Source organism: Carassius carassius, chromosome 32 (genome assembly GCF_963082965.1).
Source record: "Carassius carassius chromosome 32, fCarCar2.1, whole genome shotgun sequence".
NCBI classification, from domain to species: domain Eukaryota; kingdom Metazoa; phylum Chordata; class Actinopteri; order Cypriniformes; family Cyprinidae; genus Carassius; species Carassius carassius.
Genome location: NC_081786.1, coordinates 28,620,832 through 28,643,513, shown reverse-complemented (window position 1 = coordinate 28,643,513; position 22,682 = coordinate 28,620,832). Strand labels below are relative to the sequence as shown.

Below are 22,682 nucleotides of genomic sequence, written 5' to 3'. Positions count from 1 at the left end.
TCATGTCAGACTAGGCCCATTAAATAATATAGTAACATTTTACAGTAAGGTCTCACTTGTTAACATTAATTAATGCATTGGCTAAAATAAACTAACAATGATCAATATGCATTTTATACCATTTATTAGTCTAGAATCATAAGTTAATGTTAGTTAATAAAAATGCTGTTGTTCATTGCTTGTTCACGTTAGTTCAAACTAAGTGCATAATATTATAATATTATTATTATATAACAGATACAACTTTAATAAAAAAATTATTCTTTTGAAATTAAGTAATATTCATTATAAATGTTTTAACATAAAAAATTACTAAATCAATTCAAAATCCATAAGTTTTATTTACTTATTTATTTGTAGTAAAACCCATGTGGTCCATACCCTGCATGAGTGATGCATGCAGTCACACCCAGCGCTCCTCTCTCACCCCTGCAGCGCTGCAGAGGACATCCCCGCTCCGTCTCACTGCAGCTGTTCCTCAGCGTCACGTGACTGCAGCCCTCGCTCTGACAGAGACCAGCTCTCAGCAAGCTGAGACTCAGAGCTCAGTGCAGTTTCCATCCGAGCATCACCACAGCACCGCCTCTGTGAAGCAGTGACACAGCTCAAGATCAATTATGTTGATCAATAGTTGATGGTTGACAATAGTTGTGGTGCAAATTTAATAATTCAGGGATCAAACAGTGAATATTGAGTGATTAAATAATAATAATAATAATAAAGTTGACCTGTGTCACTCACATCATCATTTATAACAAGCTTCCAAAACGTCTATCAAAACCTGGTTTCCTGCTCTACTACAGTTAAAGAAAAGGTATCCTAAGACAGTACCATCTAAAATCCCAGATTTTATTGGTTTTACTCAAAAATATTACTTAACATCATTTAATCATCCAATATTCATGAATTTATACCAACAAAACTATTTTTTAATAGATTAAATCAGGTGAATAGCTCTATAGGGTAAAAACTGCAGAATACCTTTTTACTGTCAGTGTAGCACACATTAATGCATTTAAAATGTCTCTTTAAATTATTTTTACATTTACATTTGTTCATTTAGCAAATGCATTTATCCAAAGTGATTTACAATTGGGGAATACATCAAGCGATTGATCTTAGACACAGGAAGTGCTCGTAATACCAAGTTTCAAGTATTGTTCAAATAAGTACAGGCTAGACAGAGAAAGATTAAAGAAAAGAGAAAAAGATTTTCCTGATAGGAGTTGGAAGATCATTCCACCAGCCAGGAACGGTGAACGAGAATGTTCTGGAAAGGGATTTTGTATAAGAATAATAACCAATGTTTTTTTTGTAGGATTATTTTATATATTTATGTCTAGGTTTTACATCATTCAGGAGCTGTTCAGAAATGCTCTGGAAATCGGCTTTCTGGTGGGCCAGTATTTCTTGTATGGATTCAACGTGCCCGTCATGTACGAGTGCGATAGATACCCATTCAATTATGTCCATTATTGGACATTACAAGATTGCAGCCTTGACAAGTTTTAATCTTTTAATGTCTTTATAAAATATGGACACTTTTTGGGTCCCACTTTTATTAGGTGTCTTTACCTACTAGGCAAAAGTTTGGTGGTGCGGTTGGGTTCAGGAGCTGGTTAAAGTGCAGAGGTAGGGTCAACACTGTAATTATAGATAACTACAGAAATCAGGTACAGATGTAATTTTACATGTAGGTCTTTTAAAATTAAAATTAGTACAATGTAAAAACCTGTCTACACAAAATAAGTACATTGTATCTACTGTGTAAATTAAATGTGAGTACATAGAAGTTAAGTACTTGTAATATAAAGTGATTCCCATTTTTGTGAAACAATTCAACTCTTAACCGTAAATGAACCCTGTGTTAACCAGCGACAAAATGCCAGGCATCCTCTTCAAGCCGGCTTCCCTCTGTAAAAAACAAATTCCTATAGGCATTATTTCTTAACATTCACTTGCTCAGTCTGTTTGGCCAGCTCTACTCTTGTTAGACAGAGAACAGCTTTTTTAGTGATTAGGGTTGGTCATCCGGTGAATTTTATTGGCTGGCAATGGTGCGTATCGTATACATTTATCAGGAACAATTGGTCTGGCTAAGAGGGCTGCTCGCCTCACCTGACAGCAGAGAGAGTGAGAGAGAGAGAGAGAGAGAGAGAGAGAGATTGCTTTGGTTGACAGCAAATTAAAGATAACATCAAAGGAAATTATTGATTTGTCAGTTTGGCAAGCTCTAATTGGAAACTATCAGCTTGATTTTCAGCATTACATGCTAATTACAGCATTAGTGTGCATCTTTTACCAGTCATTGGGTTTGATCACAATCATTAGGGCATTATGGGATTTAATTGCTCAGATGGAGATACCGCAACAGCCGGCAGATAACCTATATAGTTTTCACTTAATTAAATGTTTCCATTACTACTGTAAGCCCAGACTGAAAGGGATCACCACTGTGCAGGTGTGTGTGTGTGTGTGTGTGTGTGTGTGTGTGTGTGTGTGTGTTGGCGCGTTGAAGCTCTCAGAGTAATTGCTTTCATCACACTAGAGTCAGATGTGACCAGGTTAAGCCTTGAATCTGTGATCCTGAACCGCTCCATATAATGAAAATGTGTTTTTATCATGTCCTGACTAGGATAAAACATCCACGATCATCTTTGTGTTGCATTTATTTTGTGGCCTTTGGCTTGTTTTGATTATAGTGCTACCTTTTCTTTTCTTTAATTATTATTTTTTAATTAATTAATTATTATTATTATTATTATTTTACTAGAAAGAAGCTTTTGTGGAATGGAAAGATTCCATGGATGTTATAGGTTCTTCACTGAACCATCAGTGAAGAACCTTTATTTTTAAGAGAAAGAAAATTTTTAACTAATAAAGTGACCAAAGGGACATTGTCATATCTGATTACACATTCATGTTATACAGTAATTTCTGTTTTTATACATGCAAAATAAATTTAGCAAAATAAATTCATAATCTACCATAACAAAATGCAGAAATACAGATCATTTTGACTGAGAAATCCAAGTAACAATTCCATTCGTGGTTTCCAGACCTTATCAATGACAAATCGAAAATACATTCAGTAATATTTTTCATTAATTACAAATGAACGATAATAAGATGGGCGTGTATTTCAAATGAGACATTTCTTTTTATTTATAGCTCTTGGAGTTTACTTAGGAAATCTATCAACATCCAATGAATTACACAATACTTTGACAAACACTAATATACACTAATAATATACGAACCCATCACCTCGGATAACAGTCATTATATAAGATAATTCTTTGACATTTGTGCTACTTTTGTATATCCAAACTAATACACACACACACACACACACACACACACAAAGTGTACCCACTGAAGAGATTTCCAAAGCCCATGTTCAGTGATGTGCAGGTGAGAGCAGTTGTGCATTGCAGAGTTTCTGCGCAGCCCTTCCAGGACACTGCGGTTCAATGAAATCTCAGAGGAGCAGCACGAGTGTGCGTGTGTGTGTGTTTGTGTGAGCACGGCAAGAAAACAAAAGATCAGGCTCATCACTTTTATCACCATCTTTGTAAAGAAGTGGATTTAATTCACAGTATATCATCCATCTTCATTTCATTCAGTTTACACATGTACCCTCCTCAAGACCACAAGGACTGGAGGCTCAGAAAGGAACAGCCCAGCGTTTTCTGCGTTCACTACATGCAAGGCCCTTTTTATCAATATGCAAATCGATCAGGATAAAATAACAATGTATATGAGGTACTGCGACATTACACACTCATACCGTCGTTTGCTCTCAGATGATGGCGCTCCGGGGAGAATCGCCTCCTTATACAGAAAAAAAATAACACCCTACGGACCTCTTCATTTGTGTACCTGCAGTAATGGCATCCCATGCTATCGTGTTTGATCACCTCAGGCCTGCAAACAAGATATTTTTGTTGGTTTCAACTGCAGTGGAGACATCTGAGCGTGCACAATGCATTTCAAGAGAGTCTCTGTTTGTGGATTTGCAGCACACATGAATGCAACTGCATCAACTGACCTCTCACATGATGTATGACACATCAGAGCATGCAGAATTACATTCATACATAACCCAATCATTTTGTCATTTAGGAGGAGCTGTAAAAACACCAGCTCAGCTCTTGCAGAAAATGCACGGGAGAGAATGAAAGGCGTTGAAGGGAGGGAGGGGAGACTGCAGTACATATAAGGCAGGAGAGATACCAGTTCATGTTTTATTTAAGCTTTGCTCTGTCAGTCCAGTACAGTCTTTTGAGCTCTGGTCTTTCGTTTTTCAGTAAGGACCACAAAGTTGTAAAAATCTCAGGAGTCCTGGAATGCTTATCCAAGGAAAGAGGAATTACTGAGAGAAAAGGGAAGATTGCACTGTACAGCCAAGCCATTTTGTTCCCGTCCCCACCGCCCACCCCTTTTCATAACAGCAAATGTCCATCTTCCCAGGGGTCATCCCATCAGGTTTTTTTCTGAGACGGTCAGTCACAAACTGTTCTTTATCCTCTGTGACCTTCAAGACGTGTCAGTTCTTAAGCGTCTGTAGGGTGGTGGGGTGACATATCAATACTCGAGCAAATGCCGCATAGATTTCATCCCCTGAAATTGTCTTGAATATAAGTTCTTAAGCATGCAATACTTTCCCTTCAAGCTCAGAAATGCAGAGAACATCTCCTCTCTGTGCACGCATTTGCTTGTCATAAATATATGGTGGTATAATCATAAAGAACCATTCAAAGAGGAGAAATTAAATGACATCTTAACGATCAGAAGTTAAACAATAATGCACTGGACTCTGTTTCTGAACAAAGCCTTAAACCAGTTTATAATGAAAGCATACTTCTGTTTAAACACACTTACATTGTCATCGAGAGTGGAAGAGATATAGCAGGCGTGGGATTTTCACTTAACAAGTACATAACCCCCCCCCCCCCAAAAGAAAAAAAACTATTCTGCTTACAAATATTGCTGGAAGTGCTGGGTGAAAAACCAGCACCAGAGCACAAAACATTGCTGAAACACTGTTCTGTCATTTGTTTGCGAGAACAGACGGCTGCCCTGTGTAGAAAAAGACCAGTACTTTATTTCCACCTGGCTGTTTTTTTAAATCAAAGAGAAGGAAGAATCTATATTGCATTTACAGCAAATAGAGCCAAAGCAAATCTGGACGCAATAAGCATAATTTAAGCAATAAATCTGCTTTATGGATATGGATATATTCTTCAGAATAGATTTTATATGTATATATGCATATATTTATATACAAGTATGGCACTTGATTACACTTAAGCGCGAAAAAACACATTACAAATGAAAGCAGAGGGCGCTTTGGTGTTGAAATTAAGGAAATCATCACAGACTTTAAGCGTTTGCAGCAAATCCACCCCTGCTCACGCACACACACACACACACACAAGGACATGACAGCAGATTTCCAATGGAGCTCATCACATAGCCTACGTTAAGGTCAATGGTGCGGTACAGGCAACCAAAAGGAAAGAAACCGTAGCAGATGCGATAGTGTTTAATATATGAATGGTGTGTCGAGACTCTCCCGATGTGCGATATTATGTCAGCATCATGTTCACTTTTTAGTGCAAGATGCATTTACTCCGTTCAAGTACAGGAGAGCAGCTGATTCGGTCACACTTCACATGTCAGTGCTCATGGCACAGCAGTTGTCATGGAGCCGCTTGTTTTTTTTACTGTAATGAATCATATAGCATGCATTGTGTGCAACACGGACAGTGTCATGTCAAGTGTCACCGCAGCTTACAGAGAGACAATACGCAGTCAGGTATCAGCATTTGCTCTTTGTGTACATCTCAGAGTACAAACGTTTCTAAAAAGATGCATTATTCTGTAGTGAACCACTTTACAAACGTGTTTGTCGTCCACAGTTGCCAATGGAGTCTTTAAAACAGTAACAAAAAAGTCCTACCCCATGTTCTTGCAATACATGAACCTTACGTGGCGATGGGACTCATCCACAGTCTTGAACTCGGCGGTGCGTGGGCTTTGTGTTCTTGTTACGAACCCGTTACACGTAGGCGGAGTCACTGGACTGAGTGCGGCCGAAATTGGGCATACTCATCCTGGGCAAATCCTTGTTCCGGATCTCATAGATGGACTTCCTGCGGGCCCTCACGCCCCTCACAGCCGCTTTGATCTTCCTCCAGCCCAAGTGATTGAGCTCGGCCAGATTGAGGACCACGCAAAAGCCACTGACCGCGAACATGAAGACAAGGAACACGGTTTTCTCCGTTGGTCTGGAGACGTAGCACTCCACCTCTTTGATGCACGGGTATCGATCGCACTCGTACACGGCAGGCACGTTGAATCCGTACAAGAAATACTGGCCCACCAAAAAGCCAATTTCCAGAGCATTTCTGAACACCACCTGAATGATGTAAAACCTGGAAATGCCCTCCTGCCGCCGCATTTTGGACTTGCCCGGTTTCTTGCCTGAGCTGTCCATTTCTTTGGGCTCCAGACAGTCAGGCTCAGCTTCTTTGGTGGAGTTCTCTGTGTTCTGCAATACTCCGTTCATGATGGTGTTCTTGATCTTCTGATTCTTGGCCTCCTCTCGTTTCAGGGAATCCTGCTCCTTACTATCCAAAGAGAGGAGGACGGTGGCTGTTGAGTAACGTCGCTCCTTTTGCTTGGCCGACTGATGGACCGAGTACGTGATGAAGCACAAACTCGGCGTACAGACCATTATGATCTGGAAAACCCAATATCTGATGTGAGATATGGGGAACGCTTTGTCATAGCATGCCTGGATGCAGCCCGGCTGCAAGGCGTTGCAGACAAACATGGTCTGCTCATCATCATACACTGTCTCTCCCACTATAGCTACGATTAGGATCCGGAAGATCACCACCACAGTGAGCAGGATCCTAAAGAACAAGCACACAGAAAAAATAAATGTGTCAGTATATGAGCTTGAGCTGCAGGGAGCTGTCCGGTGCTGAAACCGGGCTGTGCATTGTTTCGCTGTCACTGAACGCTGCATATGGATTATGCAGATAGCACTTAGTATGTCACGTTTGATACTGTAAATTTTTGTGAATTAGAGCACGATGTTTCACAAACTATCACACATCCCTGCATTGCCTTAACTTAAATACAAAGCAAACACTAATAAATAAGAAAAGTTGAGTTAAAAAATAAGGGTAGGATGATGCCCAGTGCCGAAAATGTGGTGCATTCTCAACCATTGAATGCTTTTATTTTAGTTTCAATTAAAACATTATGCTTTACAGACACAACGTAATTGGCATATATTTCACTTCATTTTCGGTTTTATATATGCGAGAGTTACTGCGCACAGTTGGCAAAAAGCATCACTTTGACTCAAAAGGTGGCTTCAAATAATGCAATAAAATAAACTAATACAAATAAATGTATAAGTGGCAGGTTTACTCCTGTGTTGTTAGGGAGCTGAATAAATTCAGGTGCGTTCGCAACCAATGAATGATGCATTTCAGTCACCTTTCACTGTGGTCCAATAACGCGATATTTTACAAGTGCGTTTTGTTGCGTTTTTTGATTTTGTTTTATTTTCTACGGCATTCGAAGAACGTGTAATAGGCGGTAACCCCTTTTTTCACACCTGACAAGAAGCAGCGCTCTGCATTCAAACGGGGCTTTAAATGAAGCAAAAAATATTAAAATACATAGGAAAAAATAAAGCTGTCAATAGTCAGTGTCGTTTAAACTAAAGGGTGCTGTCCAGTGCTAAAACCAGTATATTTTTCATATTTACTGCGCAAAATTTTTTTGCTAGGTCATGTTGGTTTTTTATCCTTATGGTGTATCCTTTATTTTAAAGGGTGAAATGGGCGACTACGCCTGTTGGCATGGATAATAACGTATTTCCCTCCCCAAAATTAGCTGAATCTCGGCGTCAGATGCACTGACATTAGCTCTTACCTTCCGATCATAGTGGAGTGCTGCTGGACAGCAGCCTCCAAGAGCCTCTCTAGTATGGTCCATTCCCCCATCGCTGCTCATCCGCAGACTCTGCTCACAATCCAGGGAAAAGCGTGAATATTTCCTCCTACTGTCCGCCGTTATGAGCTGCGCCAGCTGTGGCAGTGCTGATGCTGGAAGATGCCACACTTCTCCTCGTCTTCCAGTCTGGAGTGGAGTCATGTGAGCCCTCCTATCTTCGATCTCCACATCAGATTGATGGTGTGGGTGGAGGGCGGCGGGCTTTAATATGGCATCAGTGCCGTGGAGAGCCCTGCTGCGTCATATGGGGCTTTATCTCGAGCTGCCAAAACGCGCTGTTTTCATGTGTGTGATGATGTTCATACTCTGGGAATGAAACCGGATTCGGCCCGGTGATGGTGAACTCATGTCATAGTAAGGAGGGCAGAGATGACCTCACCTTTATTTATTTAGGGGACTTGAGGCTAATACTTGTTGCTGTATATTTTGAAAGGGGACGCAGATGTTGGAGCGCAAATGTCCTTGAGTACAGAGAGGACCTTTAGCTCCGCCCTGTTCACGTGAAGCAGCAGTGTAAAACAGCGCTGGGGCTCTGGACACAGTGAGGTGAAAGTGTCAGCTGATTCTCTGTTTAAGTAAAGACACTTTTGACCCCGCCCATCGAACTCCCGTAGACATGCGCAGTTCCAAACCATCTTTTTTTTTTGCAGTTTGACTATTTTAAGGAACTACAGTGTCCCCTAAGATATTTGTTCCCTTTGATAACCACAAATTGTCACAATATTTTATGTGTTCTTTTTTTAACGCTTTATCAATTATTAACCCAAGTCTTGTTATGCATATGCTTGATATCTTTCAAATAAATATGCCATTTGCATTGATAGGATACTTTTTGAAGACAAAACGTGTCACATTTTATGTCTTCATTTTTAACACTTCATCAAATTTTCACCTCATGTCTTGATACCATGCTTGATATCTTTAAAATAGACATCATTTTCATTTATTTATTTTGTAACTGTGGTAGTAGCACCTGCTAAAAAAATTGTATATGTAGCTTTTGAGATGAAGATATTTAAATTACCTTCTATCAAAATGCCATTCGGGCAGTTTCATTCATTCATTGAGTGATTTTAGTAGTAAAGGAGACACCATATTACCTGAGTGAAACAGGTTCAAGCGAAGTCTGCAAGTACAAGTGACCCAGCAAAAATAATTACCGTTTTCCTAAACACTCTCCCACTATACACACAAAAACATATTCCTGCTCCAAACGCATACTGTAGGCTGAACAACATTGATTTCATTGTCAATGCCAACAATGCATAAAGTGTACATAAAGAAAAAAATAATATCTTTGTACAAAGCTGGCAAAACTAGACCAGTCCAAGAAAACTGGAGATTTCTGTTCTTCCTAAATAAAATAATAATGTCAGGTTTCAACACCAGCCCCATTCTGACATCAGGAAGAGGAAGAGATGAACAGCTCAGCATGAGAGGGAACAGGCTGCTCACATCATGAATCTGACTGGAATATTCAATGAACAACTGCTAAATTAGATCATTATACAGTATTGTTTAAAATAATAGCAAAATATTCATTTACATTTCTTGGTTTTGCTTCAGAAACAGCATTTTTGATATCACCCCACAAGTTCTCGATTGGATTAAGGTCCGGGGATTGGGCTGGCCACTCCATAACCTTAGTTTTGTTGGTTTGGAACCAAGACTTTGCTAATTTACTAGTGTGTTTTGGGCCATTGTCTTGTTGAAACAACCATTTCAAGGGCATGTCCTCTTCAGCATAAGGCAACATGACCTCTTCAAGTATTTTGACAAATGCAAACTGATCCATGATCCCTGGTAAGCGATAAATAGGCCCAACACCATAGTAGTCTTCACTCTGTACTGTGGCTTGAATTCAGAGTTTGGGGGTCATCTCACAAACTGTCTGTGGCCCTTGGATCAAAAAGAACAATTTTACTTTCATCAGTCCACAAAATGTTCCTCCATTTCTCTTTAGGCCAGTTGATGTGTTCTTTGGCAAATTGTAACCTCTTCTGCAGATGCCTTTTTTTTTTAACAGAGGCACTTTACGGGGGATTCTTGAAAATAGATTAGCTTCACAAAGACGTCTTCTAACTGTCACAGTACTTACTAACTCCAGACTGTCTTTGATGATCCTGGATCTGATCATTGGCTGTGCCTTTGCCATTCTGGTTATTCTTCGATCCATTTTGATGGTAGTCTTCCGTTTTCTTCCACGTCTCTCTGGTTTTGCTCTCCATTTTAACAGCCTATAATTTTTTGCACCTCTTTATAGGTTTTCCCCTCTCCAATCAACTTTTTAATCAAAGTACGCTGTTCTTCTGAACGATGTCTTGAACGACCCATTTTCCTCAGGCTTTCAAATGCATGCTCAACAAGTGCTGGCTTCATCCTTAAATAGGGGCCACATGATTCACAACTGTTTTTTTTTTTTTTACAAAATTGATGACCTCAGTGATTGAATGCCACACTGCTATTTTTTTTAACACACCCCTTTCAACTAATTGCCCAATTGCACAGCCTTACGAGCGTTCATATCATGAATGCTGGGTCTTGTTTGTTTTCTGGAATCTACTGCACCTACTGGTAACTTGTTTGTTACGTAGCAATAAAAAATATACTAAAAACCTGGATTATTCTGGTTAGTCACATTGTGCTGCTATTATTTTTAACAATACTGTACTTCTAGCTAAGAAAAAAAGTAATACATTGTTCTTCCTTCAATTCGCAGTGATTTGCTTTGTTCATATATCAGTCAGTAAATCAAATTTCACAATTACACCAAAACGCTGGTCTTTTAAAAAAAAAAAACAATCATTGCTGAATAATACTGATGCAACAACAATCTTCAGAATATTTTTTAAGAAAATGGACATGAATCCACACACACTCAGTCAGGAGGGTAGTTCTGTACGTTTGAGGGTTAAATGAGAAAAGCAGTGTGGGGTTAATCACATATGGCAGAAGCACAGCGAGGCATTCAGGCCTTTTTCCATCCTTGATCTCACACACAAATGAAATATTTAGAGGCCGATTCCAACCACAGCGGCTGTCAAATGTGCTTCCTCCACCGCACGCTGTGAGGCAGCCCTGTGCGTATGGCCCGCATTGCTAGCACAAACTTGAAATTAAAACCAGACAATTTTGGCTGGTGTAGGTTCCCCTAAGGACTGCTGGGAGGAAAAGAGAGGAAGACAGAGAGAGAGAGGGTGAGATAAAAGGAGAGAGAGGCTGTGTACAGACAGAGGAACTGGGTCTTGTGCGGTCATCAAAGTATTAACTATTATCTAAAAATTGTTTATTAACAGTCCAACAGATGGAAGGATAGAACAATAGTAGATGGACGGACGGACAGGCTGTTGGATGGACTGATGGATGTCCTGATGGACAGATGGATGGGCCGATGGATGTCCTGATGGACAGATGGATCAACTGATGGACAGATGGATGGGCCGATGGATCGACTGATGGACAGATGGATGGGCTGATGGACAGATGGATGGGCTGATGGTTGGGCTGATGGATGGACTGATGGATGAACTGATGGGTGAACTAATGGACAGATGGATGGGCTGATGGATGGGCTGATGGACAGATGGACGGGCTGATGGTTGGGCTGATGGTTGGGCTGATGGATGGACAGATGGATGGGCTGATGGTTGGGCAGATGGATGGACTGATGGATGGGCTGATGGATGGGCTGATGGTTGGACTGATGGATGGGCTGATGGATGGACTGATGGACAGATGTATGGGCTGATGGTTCGGCTGATGGATGGGCTGATGGTTGGGCTGATGGATGGGCTGATGGATGGGCTGATGGATGGACTGATGGATGGGCTGATGGATGGGCTGATGGTTGGGCTGATGGATGGGCTGATGGATGGGCTGATGGTTGGGCTGATGGATGGACTAATGGATGAACTGATGGGTGAACTAATGGACAGATGGATAGACTGATGGACAGATGGATGGGCTGATGGTCAGACTGATGGATGGGCTGATGGATGGACTGATGGATGAACTAATGGGTGAACTAATGGACAGATGGATGGGCTGATGGTTGGACTGATGGCTGGACTGATGGACAGATGGATGGGCTGATGGTTCGGCTCCTGGGTGTTCGGATGGACGGACTGATGGATGGACAGATAGATGGACTGATGGATGTATTGGATGATGGATGGATGGACTGATGGATGGATGGATGGACTGATGAAAGGCTGATGGACGGATAGATAGATGGACTGATGAATAGGCTGATGGATGGATGGATGGAATGATGAATGGCTGATGGACTGATGGATGGACGGACGGGTTGATGGACGGACGGATGGACTGATGAATGGCTAATGGATGGACTGATGAATGGATAGGCTGATGGATGGATGGACGGATGGGCTGATGAAAGGCTGATGGACGGATAGATAGATGGACTGATGAATAGGCTGATGGATGAATGGATGGATGGACTGATGAATGGCTAATGGATGGACTGATGGATGGTCTGATGAATGGATAGGCTGATGGATGGATGGATGGGCTGTCAGATGTGTGCACTGAATGAGCTGTTGGAGAACTGAAGTTATCTCTGATTACACTGCTTGGATCTGCAGTTCCTGATGGTTCCTGACATCTCTCTAATATGACACCACAGTCAGTCTCCAGTTACTGCCTCCATACAAACTCAGCATAATCCCGTTTGAACTCACATTTCCTCTCATATCCTTAATCTACGGATGAAAGTGAGCTCTGATTCTTCATAGGTGAAACTTAACATGTCCCTTAACCTGCCAGAAGATTTAAAAATAGAAACACTTCCACTCTAAACTTCATCAGAGATGATTATTATTCTCAACACTAATGTACTATTTCATCATCACTCCTAAAACAACCTGCTATCAGAGCATCACTCGGTACTCGGTAACAAATAGGGATTAATTCTCACTATTAACTAGATCTTTAAATCTCTCCCCCATACCCAAACTTAACAACCACCTTAATAAATATTAATAAGCAGTAATCAGGAGTTTATGAAGGCATAAGTCATAGTTAATAGTTTGTTAATAGTCAAGTCACCTTTATTTAGATAACGCTTTTAACATTACAGATCGTCAATGCAGATTTACAATATTAAATAGGAAAATAGTGTCAATAATTCAGAAGGACAATAGTAAACACTCAGTTTTCAGTTAAGGGCAGTTCATCATTCATACAGTGATTTATCGTCCATCTCAGTTCAAATAGTATCTGTACAATGAAGTCGATGATATTGCTGGATATTAAGTGTCCCCAACTAAGTAAACCAGAAGTGACAGCGTCAAGGAACCAAAACTCCATCGGTGACAGAATGGGAATTTATTTTTTATTTTTTTGTAACTGACCCCTAAACTAAAGGCTAACTGGATTTATTTTTTAAAGAAAGCTTTATGCATTTTTTTTCTCTTTCTCCACAGCATTTCACAGCTTGACTTCCTATCACCACTGATATATTTATTGAATCATTAAAATCAGGGGATCTTCAGGATGTTACAGTCTCCACTTTCCAGCAATCAGGAATTCAATAAGATATATATATATATATATATATATATATATATATATATATATATACACACACACACACACACACACACATGTAATTATAAAAAATTTATTTCATGTAACAAATCAGTTTTAGTATTATTCTGCAGTACATGGAGCTGAAAATCAGTTTCTTCATTAATCTGTGAGAACAGGAATGTTGCAGTTCTAAATAACTATTTTGCATTCAATCATATTATTGACATATCGATTCAAACAGAATAAATGCACAATAATGCACTGATACAAACGTTTACTTCTGCACTTTCTTGACCTGAAACGGACTGTTTTGTGGCCTGTGTGGAGACTCTGTGGATGGTTTTGAAGACCTGCATCTTGCATTTGAACAAACTCTTCTTGTAATATAAGTATACTCATGTGTTTCAACATTGTGAACTCAAGACACCAGTACCAGAAAATTGTCATTTTTCATAGTCAAACAGCCTAAGAGAAAGAGATACAGAGAGGAAGCAAGAAAGCGATACTAAGGCTTTAAGAAAACATTATGTTGTAGTCACAGAATCAAAGGCACAGTAAACTGTCAAGAACAGTTCATGTTGACTTAATACAGCTGAAGTGAAGAGACGTAGAAGGCTGAGCACTCTTAGCTATTGGTCTCAGCACAGCGCTTTGCCATGCCTCATGTTCTGGGCACACGTTCTGCCCAGATTGGCCCCCTCCATCAGCAGGTCGGCCAGCCGGTCCAGACCCAGGCAGACAGTGAGAGGGGCGATGAGGCCGTACAGACCCCCCAGCATAATGCTCAAGGGCCAGCCGAGAAACAGCAGCACCAGCAGCCAGAAGATGCCCCAGAAACACGAGCCGAATGACATCCTCTGCTGCAGGAATACGAAACAGCTTTTTAACATTTCATTCACACACTATTCTCTTTTTCAAAGTCACTGCATTCACTTCACCAAGCAGTGCTGTTCTCCAGGAAGAATTTGGGTTTTAATATTAGGATGCAAACACACTCCTGCATTCAGAATAATAATACATTGCTGCAACAGAGTTTCAGAGCTAATGAGAGCAGTGATTAGGAGAGAGTGAGATCAGATAAATACTCCCTTAAAGGAACATTTCACCCAGAAAAATGTCAATTTGCAGAAATCTACACAAACACTCAGGCCATCGAGGAGGTAGATGAGTTTATTCATCAGATATATAGAAATGTAGCATTGCATCAGTGTCTCATCAATGGATGCTCTGCAGTGAATGGGTGCCATCAGAACGAGAGTCCAAACAGCTGATAAAAACATCACAATAATCCACAGCACTCATCAGTTAACGTCTGGAGAAGAGAAAAGCTGCATGTTTGTTGCAGACAAATCCATCCACATTTTTTTTTCTTTAAACCATCACTTCTGGCTAAAATACAAATCAATAATATTGCTTCCTCCAGTGAAAAAAGTGGCCTGGTGTGAATCAGGAGAGAAATCTGCACAGACCAAGCACCATTTACAAGCCAAAACAGCACTAAACCAATATGTGGCTGGATTTTGATGTGAGAGACAACAGGAGATGCACTTTATCACTAGAGAAAGCATTATTATGGATTATGGACTCATATTTTGTCCAGAAGCAACGGATTTAAGTAAAAAAAAAAAAAAAGTTTCTTACAAACATGCAGCTTTTGTGCATCACTTATTGAGATGTTTTAATCACCTGTTCGATTCTGACGGCACCCTTTTACTGCAGAGCATCCGTTGCTGAGTGATGCAATGCTGCGTTTCTCCAAATCTGATGAAGAAACAAACTTGAACTTGGATGGCCTGAGCTTGAGTACATCTGGATGTTAATCTCACTGTGATTTCACAGGGTATTTTTCTGTAGAGGTGGCCAAATTCCTTCAGAGCATCTGAGAGAGAGCGCTGAATGGAGAAACCAGCTTTCAAAGGTTTGGTCAGGAGCTACAGTACATCAGGACTCACAACATTTCCTGCAACACTGATGGAAAGCAAGTGCAATAATAATGCAGTATGTCATGTTAATTTGTTGAGTAAAAACAGCAGTTAGTTAACAGTGCATTAACTAATTATACAAATTAGTTTTTTTTTTAAAAATGTGTTCGTAAACATTGAAATTAGCATTACCTGAGATTAATAAATACTGCAGAAGCATTTTTTATTGTTCGTTCCAGTTTAACCTTATTTTAAAGCGTTCATATAATGCATTGGTTTGTTGTGACGAAAAGGTTTATTTTAACTATTTTTGTTAACTTTTTTCAATTTATTTTTTGTCATGAATTTGCAGCAAACCTCTACACTTTAGAATCATTTCAGTTGATTACAGACACTGAAATATATTTAGGTGCAATAGGTTTACCTTCATGTGATTTGTCTTAAATGACGGAGCAAAAAGTGGCACATCTTACCCCAACCTCACTCCTCATTTTGATATTTAACTGATAGTAATGTAAATAAAAGTATTTTCCCCCATACCGTAATGCCATTGAAAATGTGGGCTTCCAAAAGAAAAGACTTACTTTGACTCTTGTGCACTAAACGGTAGGTTTAATGGTATTTTAAAAAAAATGTTCATAAAATGACAAAATCGACAAACCAGAAGGCATGTGATCAGCGTGCGGTCTACTACAGTAACTGACAGTAATACCAAGGCTGGTTTGAGGAAATCACATTCTGCTGTGTCAGTACATTCTGCTCTGGAGTATGACTGTTTCAAATGTCCAGCTTTTAATGAGACCATTTACAAAATCATTCTTCAAGCTGATAAAACACTACATATAAAACACTCTTTAAATCCGCATTGAAGGTTAAATCACATTTAGCTCATCCTGGTGTGTTCCTGACCAAACCCTGCTAGTCTTGAACATGAAAATGAAAGGACTTACTGGGAGCGACTGTTGAGTTGCGTAATAAATTCTTCTTGAAAGCTCTGTAAATGTTTCCAGGAGACCCTGATGAAGACGAGTTTCCAGCAGTCTGTCACAGCTCTGGCAGCGCTCGGGGCAGCTGGAGAAAGACGTCTTTCACAAGTTACACAACCAAAGCATTCATGTGATCTTACCGCAGATATGTGCTCAAGTTCACAGGGATATCACCAGCTGCTAAAGCTAAATCCATAAAATAAAATAATAATTTCTGATTTGTTAAAGTTGAAGCACTAAAAAATAATTACTTAAACATTGAAGGAAATTTTTATTATATTTCAGGTAGTTGCTAAGGCAACAGGTCTTTTTTTTTTTTTTTTTGAAACTTACTATAACAACTAAAACTTATATATGTAAAAAAATACTAAAACATTACAAGTAAAAATAACAAATCTCAATCAAAAAAAGAAAACTTGAGTTACACGGTGTCTAATGAAAACTGGCTATTGGGATACAAAACAATAAAACTTTAGGGGAAAACTATGGTGTGTTAAATAAATAAAATGCATGACAGCGCATTTGTAATTAATTTTTTTATTACAAAAGATGAATGAACATTCAACACTCAATGTTCATTAATGGTAATAATCTAAAAAAACAACAACAAAAACATCTGTAGTTGAATGAGGTTGTCTAGGCCTCTTCATCCTCATCACTGTCGCCGCTGTCGCTGTCTCTGCCTGGGTGTTCAGGCATTTTGGTATGATCCTGCTCGTCTTCATTCTTCGCCTGTCCCTCCTCTTCCTCCTCATTCTTCGCCAGTCCCTCCTCTTTCTCCTCATTCTTCGCCTGCCCCTCCTCTTTCTCCTCTTTCTTCGCCTGCCCCTCCTCTTTCTTCGCCTGCCCCTCCTCTTTCTTCGCCTGTCCCTCCTCTTCCTCAGCGGCCGTCGGCTGCTGCTCTTCACTGGGAGTCTGGCTTGGAGTCTTGGGACGCTCTTCATCGGCCTCCATGGGCTCCTCTGAATTCAGCAGCTGACGAGGAGGATCCAGGAGCTGCTGCTGCAGAAAGAGAAGCAGTTAATGATTCATTAACCGTGAATCAGACACTGTACCGTTTGACAGAAAGGATCCTCAGTTTGAGTTAAAATTGTTGATGCATCTTAATTTTTCAGCATCTCATTGTTAACTTACAATGCATTCGCCTGCATCTGTAATATTCTGTCCTCTTAATAAAACATGACTCAAAATTCAATTTTAACATTCTAGACCCTAAAATGAGTGTAAAAACTATTTTGAAACAACTTTACAGTGCAATTAATAGAAAATAACAAAAAATAAGTTTCTATAAACCTCATATTTAAGCACAGTCAATGACTATGACCATGTCATACATTTCATTGGTCAGAACAAAAAGAGCAGACGGGCTGAATGAAAATGCAAATTTATTCTCTGGCAGAAAGAAATGCAGAACCCCAGTTAGTTCATTACACAAAGTTAGAAGCAATACTTTATTGAGCATCATACAACATACAAAAAGCAGTTAAACCGTCTTTAAAGTCAGTTCCCTTCAGTTAAACTGGATTTGCACAAATCATGTGAATGGAAATTCAATGTCAGAATGGCAAATAACTTTAAAAAAATAACAATTAAAATAATAATAAAAAAAAAGATATTTTGTTATGAACCTTTAAATGAAAACGTAATTACACTACAAAAATAGTGGGCTCAAAACCGAAAAGTTTCCATTGGGACCTTGCTTTGCTCATGGCGGAAGCAAAGCACCAGTTTAATTTGCATGAGGCTCTGACGTTCAAAACAAGACATTCAAACTACAACAGACAGCATTTTACAAATGCTACAAAATCAGACTTGAAGCTCTTACTAAATTAAGTTATCTTTATTTTAATAATAATAATAATAATAAAAAAAGTGTTTTTAAAGTGTCATCCACAAGTGCTTAAACTTTAAAGATTGTTGTCTGATAACCTCGAAAGGTAAAACTAAATATTATATGAGCTGCTTTATTTTCTATTGCAAATTTTGCTATGTAATAACCAAAATTGGTTTTGTTTGTCAGCAGGAGTTAACTCACTAAATCATTTATCGTCAAGAGAGAAAAATACATTTTTATTGCTTAAAGTCACATGACACCAATTTGTGCTCTATTCAAGGATAGTTGCTCACACGTCATAGCTGTTTAAAGCTCTGCATCATACGTTAGAAATATGAGCACACTTACTTGTCTGTGCTGCTGCATGCTCTGAATCATGTGCATATACATGTTGTAAACCAGGTTAGCCATCTCCGGCATGTCCTTGATCACCTGATCAGGCCGGGCTGATCGCTCCTCCGTCTAGATGGGTGGGGGGGGGGGGGGTAGGGGGGGGGAGGGGGGGGAGAGAGTGAGAGGGGGGTTCAGCACAGTTCTCCAGGAAACGCTCAGTCACAAGACTCAAATTTAAAACAATGTGTCAACATTTATACGATTTTCCAGACAGAGAAAGAGAAAGCTGACTGATACAATTCAACCCTACTGATGATATAAAGACTACCTTCACAAAGTCACACACACACACTCACAGAGCTGTAGTATTCATGGGGCCGGATGTGCAGCTGCAGGGGTCGGGCGGTCAGCTGGTTAAAGGCTGGCGTCAGCTCGTAGCAGTTCTGGAAGAGAGACACTCGAGCAAATATGTAGAGTCCGAGTCTGGCACGAGACATGGCCACAACCAGACGCCGCACATCTCTAAGAGAAGACAGAAAACATCAGTCACTTCGTATTTTGTTTACACTTCAGTTTTAAAGTTTGTCATTTATTTTTGTTTTAACGTCAATATAGAATTGATCATTTTTTATCAATTTTAATATTTAGATATTGTAGAACTTGAACTTAAACTAAACAAAAATTAAAACCTTTAATTAGCTGACATAATAAAATTAATTAAACATTTTTAACATTTGAATTTATTTTAGTTAATATTTATATTAGGTAACATTTGAGAAATGGTTAATTAATGAATTATTTAATTGTTATTTAATTGCTAATATTTTAAATCAACAGCTTTAAATATGCCTTGGTCAATTTAAAAAGTGATTTGTTTTGTTCATATTTATTATAATTAAGTAAAACCTTGTGTAACTTAAAATATGTGACCCTGGAGCACAAAACCAGTCTTATGCTGCTTTCACACCATACACGAATAGAGGGTCTGGCGCAAATGATTTCAATTTGAGTCTTGACGCCCGAGTGGAAAATTTTGAACTTTGGCATCAATTTGCGCTGAGTTAACCAATCAGGAGCCTGCTCAGGAGTCACTCATTCAACAAGGAGGAACCACTGATGTTGTCAGTGAGCAGTCAACCAGACTTTATGAGACAAGTATCACACACAAGTTCATATTTCAGGAATAAAAAGGACCTCGCTTGGAAGAGTGTGTTGGAAATACACATTTAACTTTTGAGTCACATACACGTTTTTCGACCCGCTGCCTTCCCGCCGTTTTCATACAACTATTTTCCCCCTAATATAGCCTACAGCTACTTTTCGCTAACAAGATAATGTGTTTATTCAGAGGACGTGTGCAGGAAAAAGTGGAATAGCCCCGAGTGCTCGATCAACATCAGCCATCTTGCAAACAGACAACCTAGCACTTGCCCCTAGCACTTGAAGCGGATTTCGCCTGAGACTTTCTACGCGTGGCTATTTCGCTCTAGACGCGCGAATGCATTCAAAATGTTCAAGCGGCAAACTAGACGTGGTAGACGCGAATTTGACGCCCTATTCGAGTTGTGTGAATGCAGCATTAAGGTTGAAGCACTAAGTTGAAATTTATACATCATCTGAAATCTGAATAAATAATCTTTCCATTGCTGTATTGTTTGTTAGGATATCACAATATTTGGCCGAGATACAACTATTTGAACATCTGGAATCTGATCCTGCAAATAAACATTGAACAAAAAAAATCACCTTTAAAAGTCGTCCAAATGAAGTTCTTAGCAATGCATATTACTAATCAAAAATAAAGTTGATATATTCATGGTAGGAAATTTACAAAATATCTTCATGGAAAATGATCTTTACTTAATATCCTAATGATTTTTGGCATAAAAGAAAAATCTATAATTTTGACCCATATTGTTGTTGTATTGTTGTCTATTTCTACAAATATACCCCAGAGACTTAAGGCTGCTTTGGTGCTTCAGGGTCACAGATATAATATTGTTATACAATAATATAACATTTAATTCCAGCTATTTTCCAAGGCAAAGCATCTTATTCTCGTTTAGTTTAACTTAACAAAACTGAAATAAAAATGAATATGGAGATATTTAGAAACAACAAAAACTAATGACTAAAATGACAAAAAAATAGATATAACATTACTAAACCTTTAAATAAAATGAACATAATAATCTAGTATTTCAATGATAGCAAGATAACACTGATTTGCTACATTTAACCACATTTTTAACCCAGAATTAGATGGTTTTAAATAAGTCCCATGTGATTTTTGTGACCTTAAACTACATATTTTAATAATAAGTCCCATGTGATTTTTGTGACCTTAAACTACATATTTTAATAATAATTCAACAGCCACAGGAAGTGCTCACCTCAAATGTCCTACAGCTTTGGTGCGGACCAGCGAGAGGATGATGTAATCGTTCTGTTGACCCTGGAACCTGTCCACTGTGGTCACCTACAAGACAAAGGGCAGTATGTAAACAAGCAATGAGGGTTTATTTGAACTGAAAAGCATGAGCTCCTCTGCACTGGTTTAGTGCTAGTTACTGTCTGATCAGTAGGGCTGAAACGATTCCTCGAATAACTCTAGTAACTCGATTACAAAAAAGGATCGAGGCAAATTCCTCTGCCTCGAAGCCTCTTTTAATTTATTTCAAATCTCACGTCAGGTTCTTTCGCAATGATTTTTTTTAATGTGACAATGCGTTTACGTCACCCACAAAGCGGAAGGAGACACAAGGAGTCAGCAGTGTTTTGATTTGAGGGCGCGGGCAAATGAAAAGAGAACGTCGTGGTGTGTGTCCATTGCAAGATAGAGCTGGCATACCACAACTAGAGCCCCATGATTTCAGCGATGCAGAAAACGCGGATGGAATCAGTCATAAAAACAGAATTTACAGTTTAACACGGAATGGCACGGAATTCGCCAAATTTTGAATGAATTAATCAAAAATAGGTCATTGCACTTACATCAAATCATGATATGGACTAATATCTGTAAATATTAAGCCGGAACAGTCTATTTAAATATGAATCCTGCATGTTCTGCGTGTCTCTGTTAATGAATGGAGCAGAAGCGCTTCTTCATTCATTAAACACACGGAAGCGCGCGTGACGCTCCGGTGATTTCAGCGTCTGCTGTCTCACTAAATAAGACGTGAACACATGAACAACATCTCCAGAACTGCTCTGACAGTCACTTCATGAGCATTTGACCGTTTGATTTGAGTAAAACTAGCGTCACATCACATACACAGAGCTGTAAAGGTACGTCAACCCGTCAAAATAAAAGTCCGGTTAAAGACTCTTGTTCAGCAGAATGTACATAGACTACTATTACTAAAAAAAAAAAAAAAAATTCCAACAATTATTTTTAAGGTTTAATCGCACAACATTTTTTCCATGTTTTATTTTTAACAGTAAACCTCCTTTGTTTACCAAAAAGTTAAGTTAAATGTTCAATAATTAAAAGATAAATTAATGTTTTATGTGTTTAATGTGCATCTCAGAAAATGCTTTATTTAAAACCCCAACTGAATGGCACTTAAATGCACTTAATTCATCTGTCTACTTTATTGTCATTGTTCACAGTAACTTACAAGTACAGACAGAGAAACAATGGGTAATAATTAAATGTTTATTTTTGATGTAAGCACTGCATTCTATGCATTTAAAAAAATACAAATATTTTTTTTCTAAAAAGGAAACTTAGTTGTTCATTTTAAGAGACCCAGAAGTCCTTTCTCTTGCATAATTAATATTACACTTCAATTAAGCAAAAACACATTTTATCCGATTACTCGATTAATCAATGGCATTTTTGGTAGAATACTTGATTACTAAAATATTCGATAGCTCCAGCCCTACTGATCAGATCTAGATTTCTGAAATTATGGACTGCCACTCCATCCTGCTGAAAGCATGATGAATGAAACCTATTGAAACTCTCCCTCAGGAGAGAACGTGTGTGTCTCTCAGAAACTTTTACTAACT

The 22,682-nt window shown here is 39.0% G+C and overlaps 2 protein-coding genes and 1 long non-coding RNA gene across 4 annotated transcripts in view; all 3 read right to left on the bottom strand.

Annotated features, from left to right (window-relative positions):
* Positions 1–3,571: 3,571 nt before the first annotated feature.
* LOC132113088 (gap junction delta-2 protein-like) lies at positions 3,572–8,550 on the bottom strand. The gene is made up of 2 exons (XM_059520906.1): positions 7,960–8,550; positions 3,572–6,923 (listed from the first exon to the last, which is right to left on the bottom strand). Exons 1-2 carry the CDS (start codon positions 8,028–8,030, stop codon positions 6,065–6,067), a joined length of 930 nt encoding a protein of 309 aa, XP_059376889.1. The 5' UTR covers positions 8,031–8,550; the 3' UTR covers positions 3,572–6,064.
* A 5,121-nt stretch (positions 8,551–13,671) lies between these two features.
* LOC132113311 (uncharacterized) lies at positions 13,672–16,697 on the bottom strand. Its single transcript, XR_009425143.1, has 2 exons — positions 16,463–16,697; positions 13,672–14,450 (listed from the first exon to the last, which is right to left on the bottom strand). It is a non-coding gene; the product is annotated as an uncharacterized LOC132113311 (long non-coding RNA).
* A 332-nt stretch (positions 16,698–17,029) lies between these two features.
* Positions 17,030–22,682, bottom strand: part of aqr (aquarius intron-binding spliceosomal factor) — a 57,298-nt gene continuing 51,645 nt past the window's right edge. Inside the window, exons 32-35 of one of the 2 annotated variants that reach the window (XM_059520904.1) lie at positions 21,059–21,144; positions 19,022–19,187; positions 18,675–18,794; positions 17,030–17,500 (exon numbers count right to left, since the gene is read on the bottom strand). In XM_059520904.1, coding sequence (XP_059376887.1) covers positions 17,135–17,500; positions 18,675–18,794; positions 19,022–19,187; positions 21,059–21,144 — 738 coding nt within the window. In that variant the 3' untranslated portion in view covers positions 17,030–17,134. The remainder of the gene's footprint in view (positions 17,501–18,674; positions 18,795–19,021; positions 19,188–21,058; positions 21,145–22,682) is intronic. The other variant, XM_059520905.1, reaches the window with a different exon arrangement.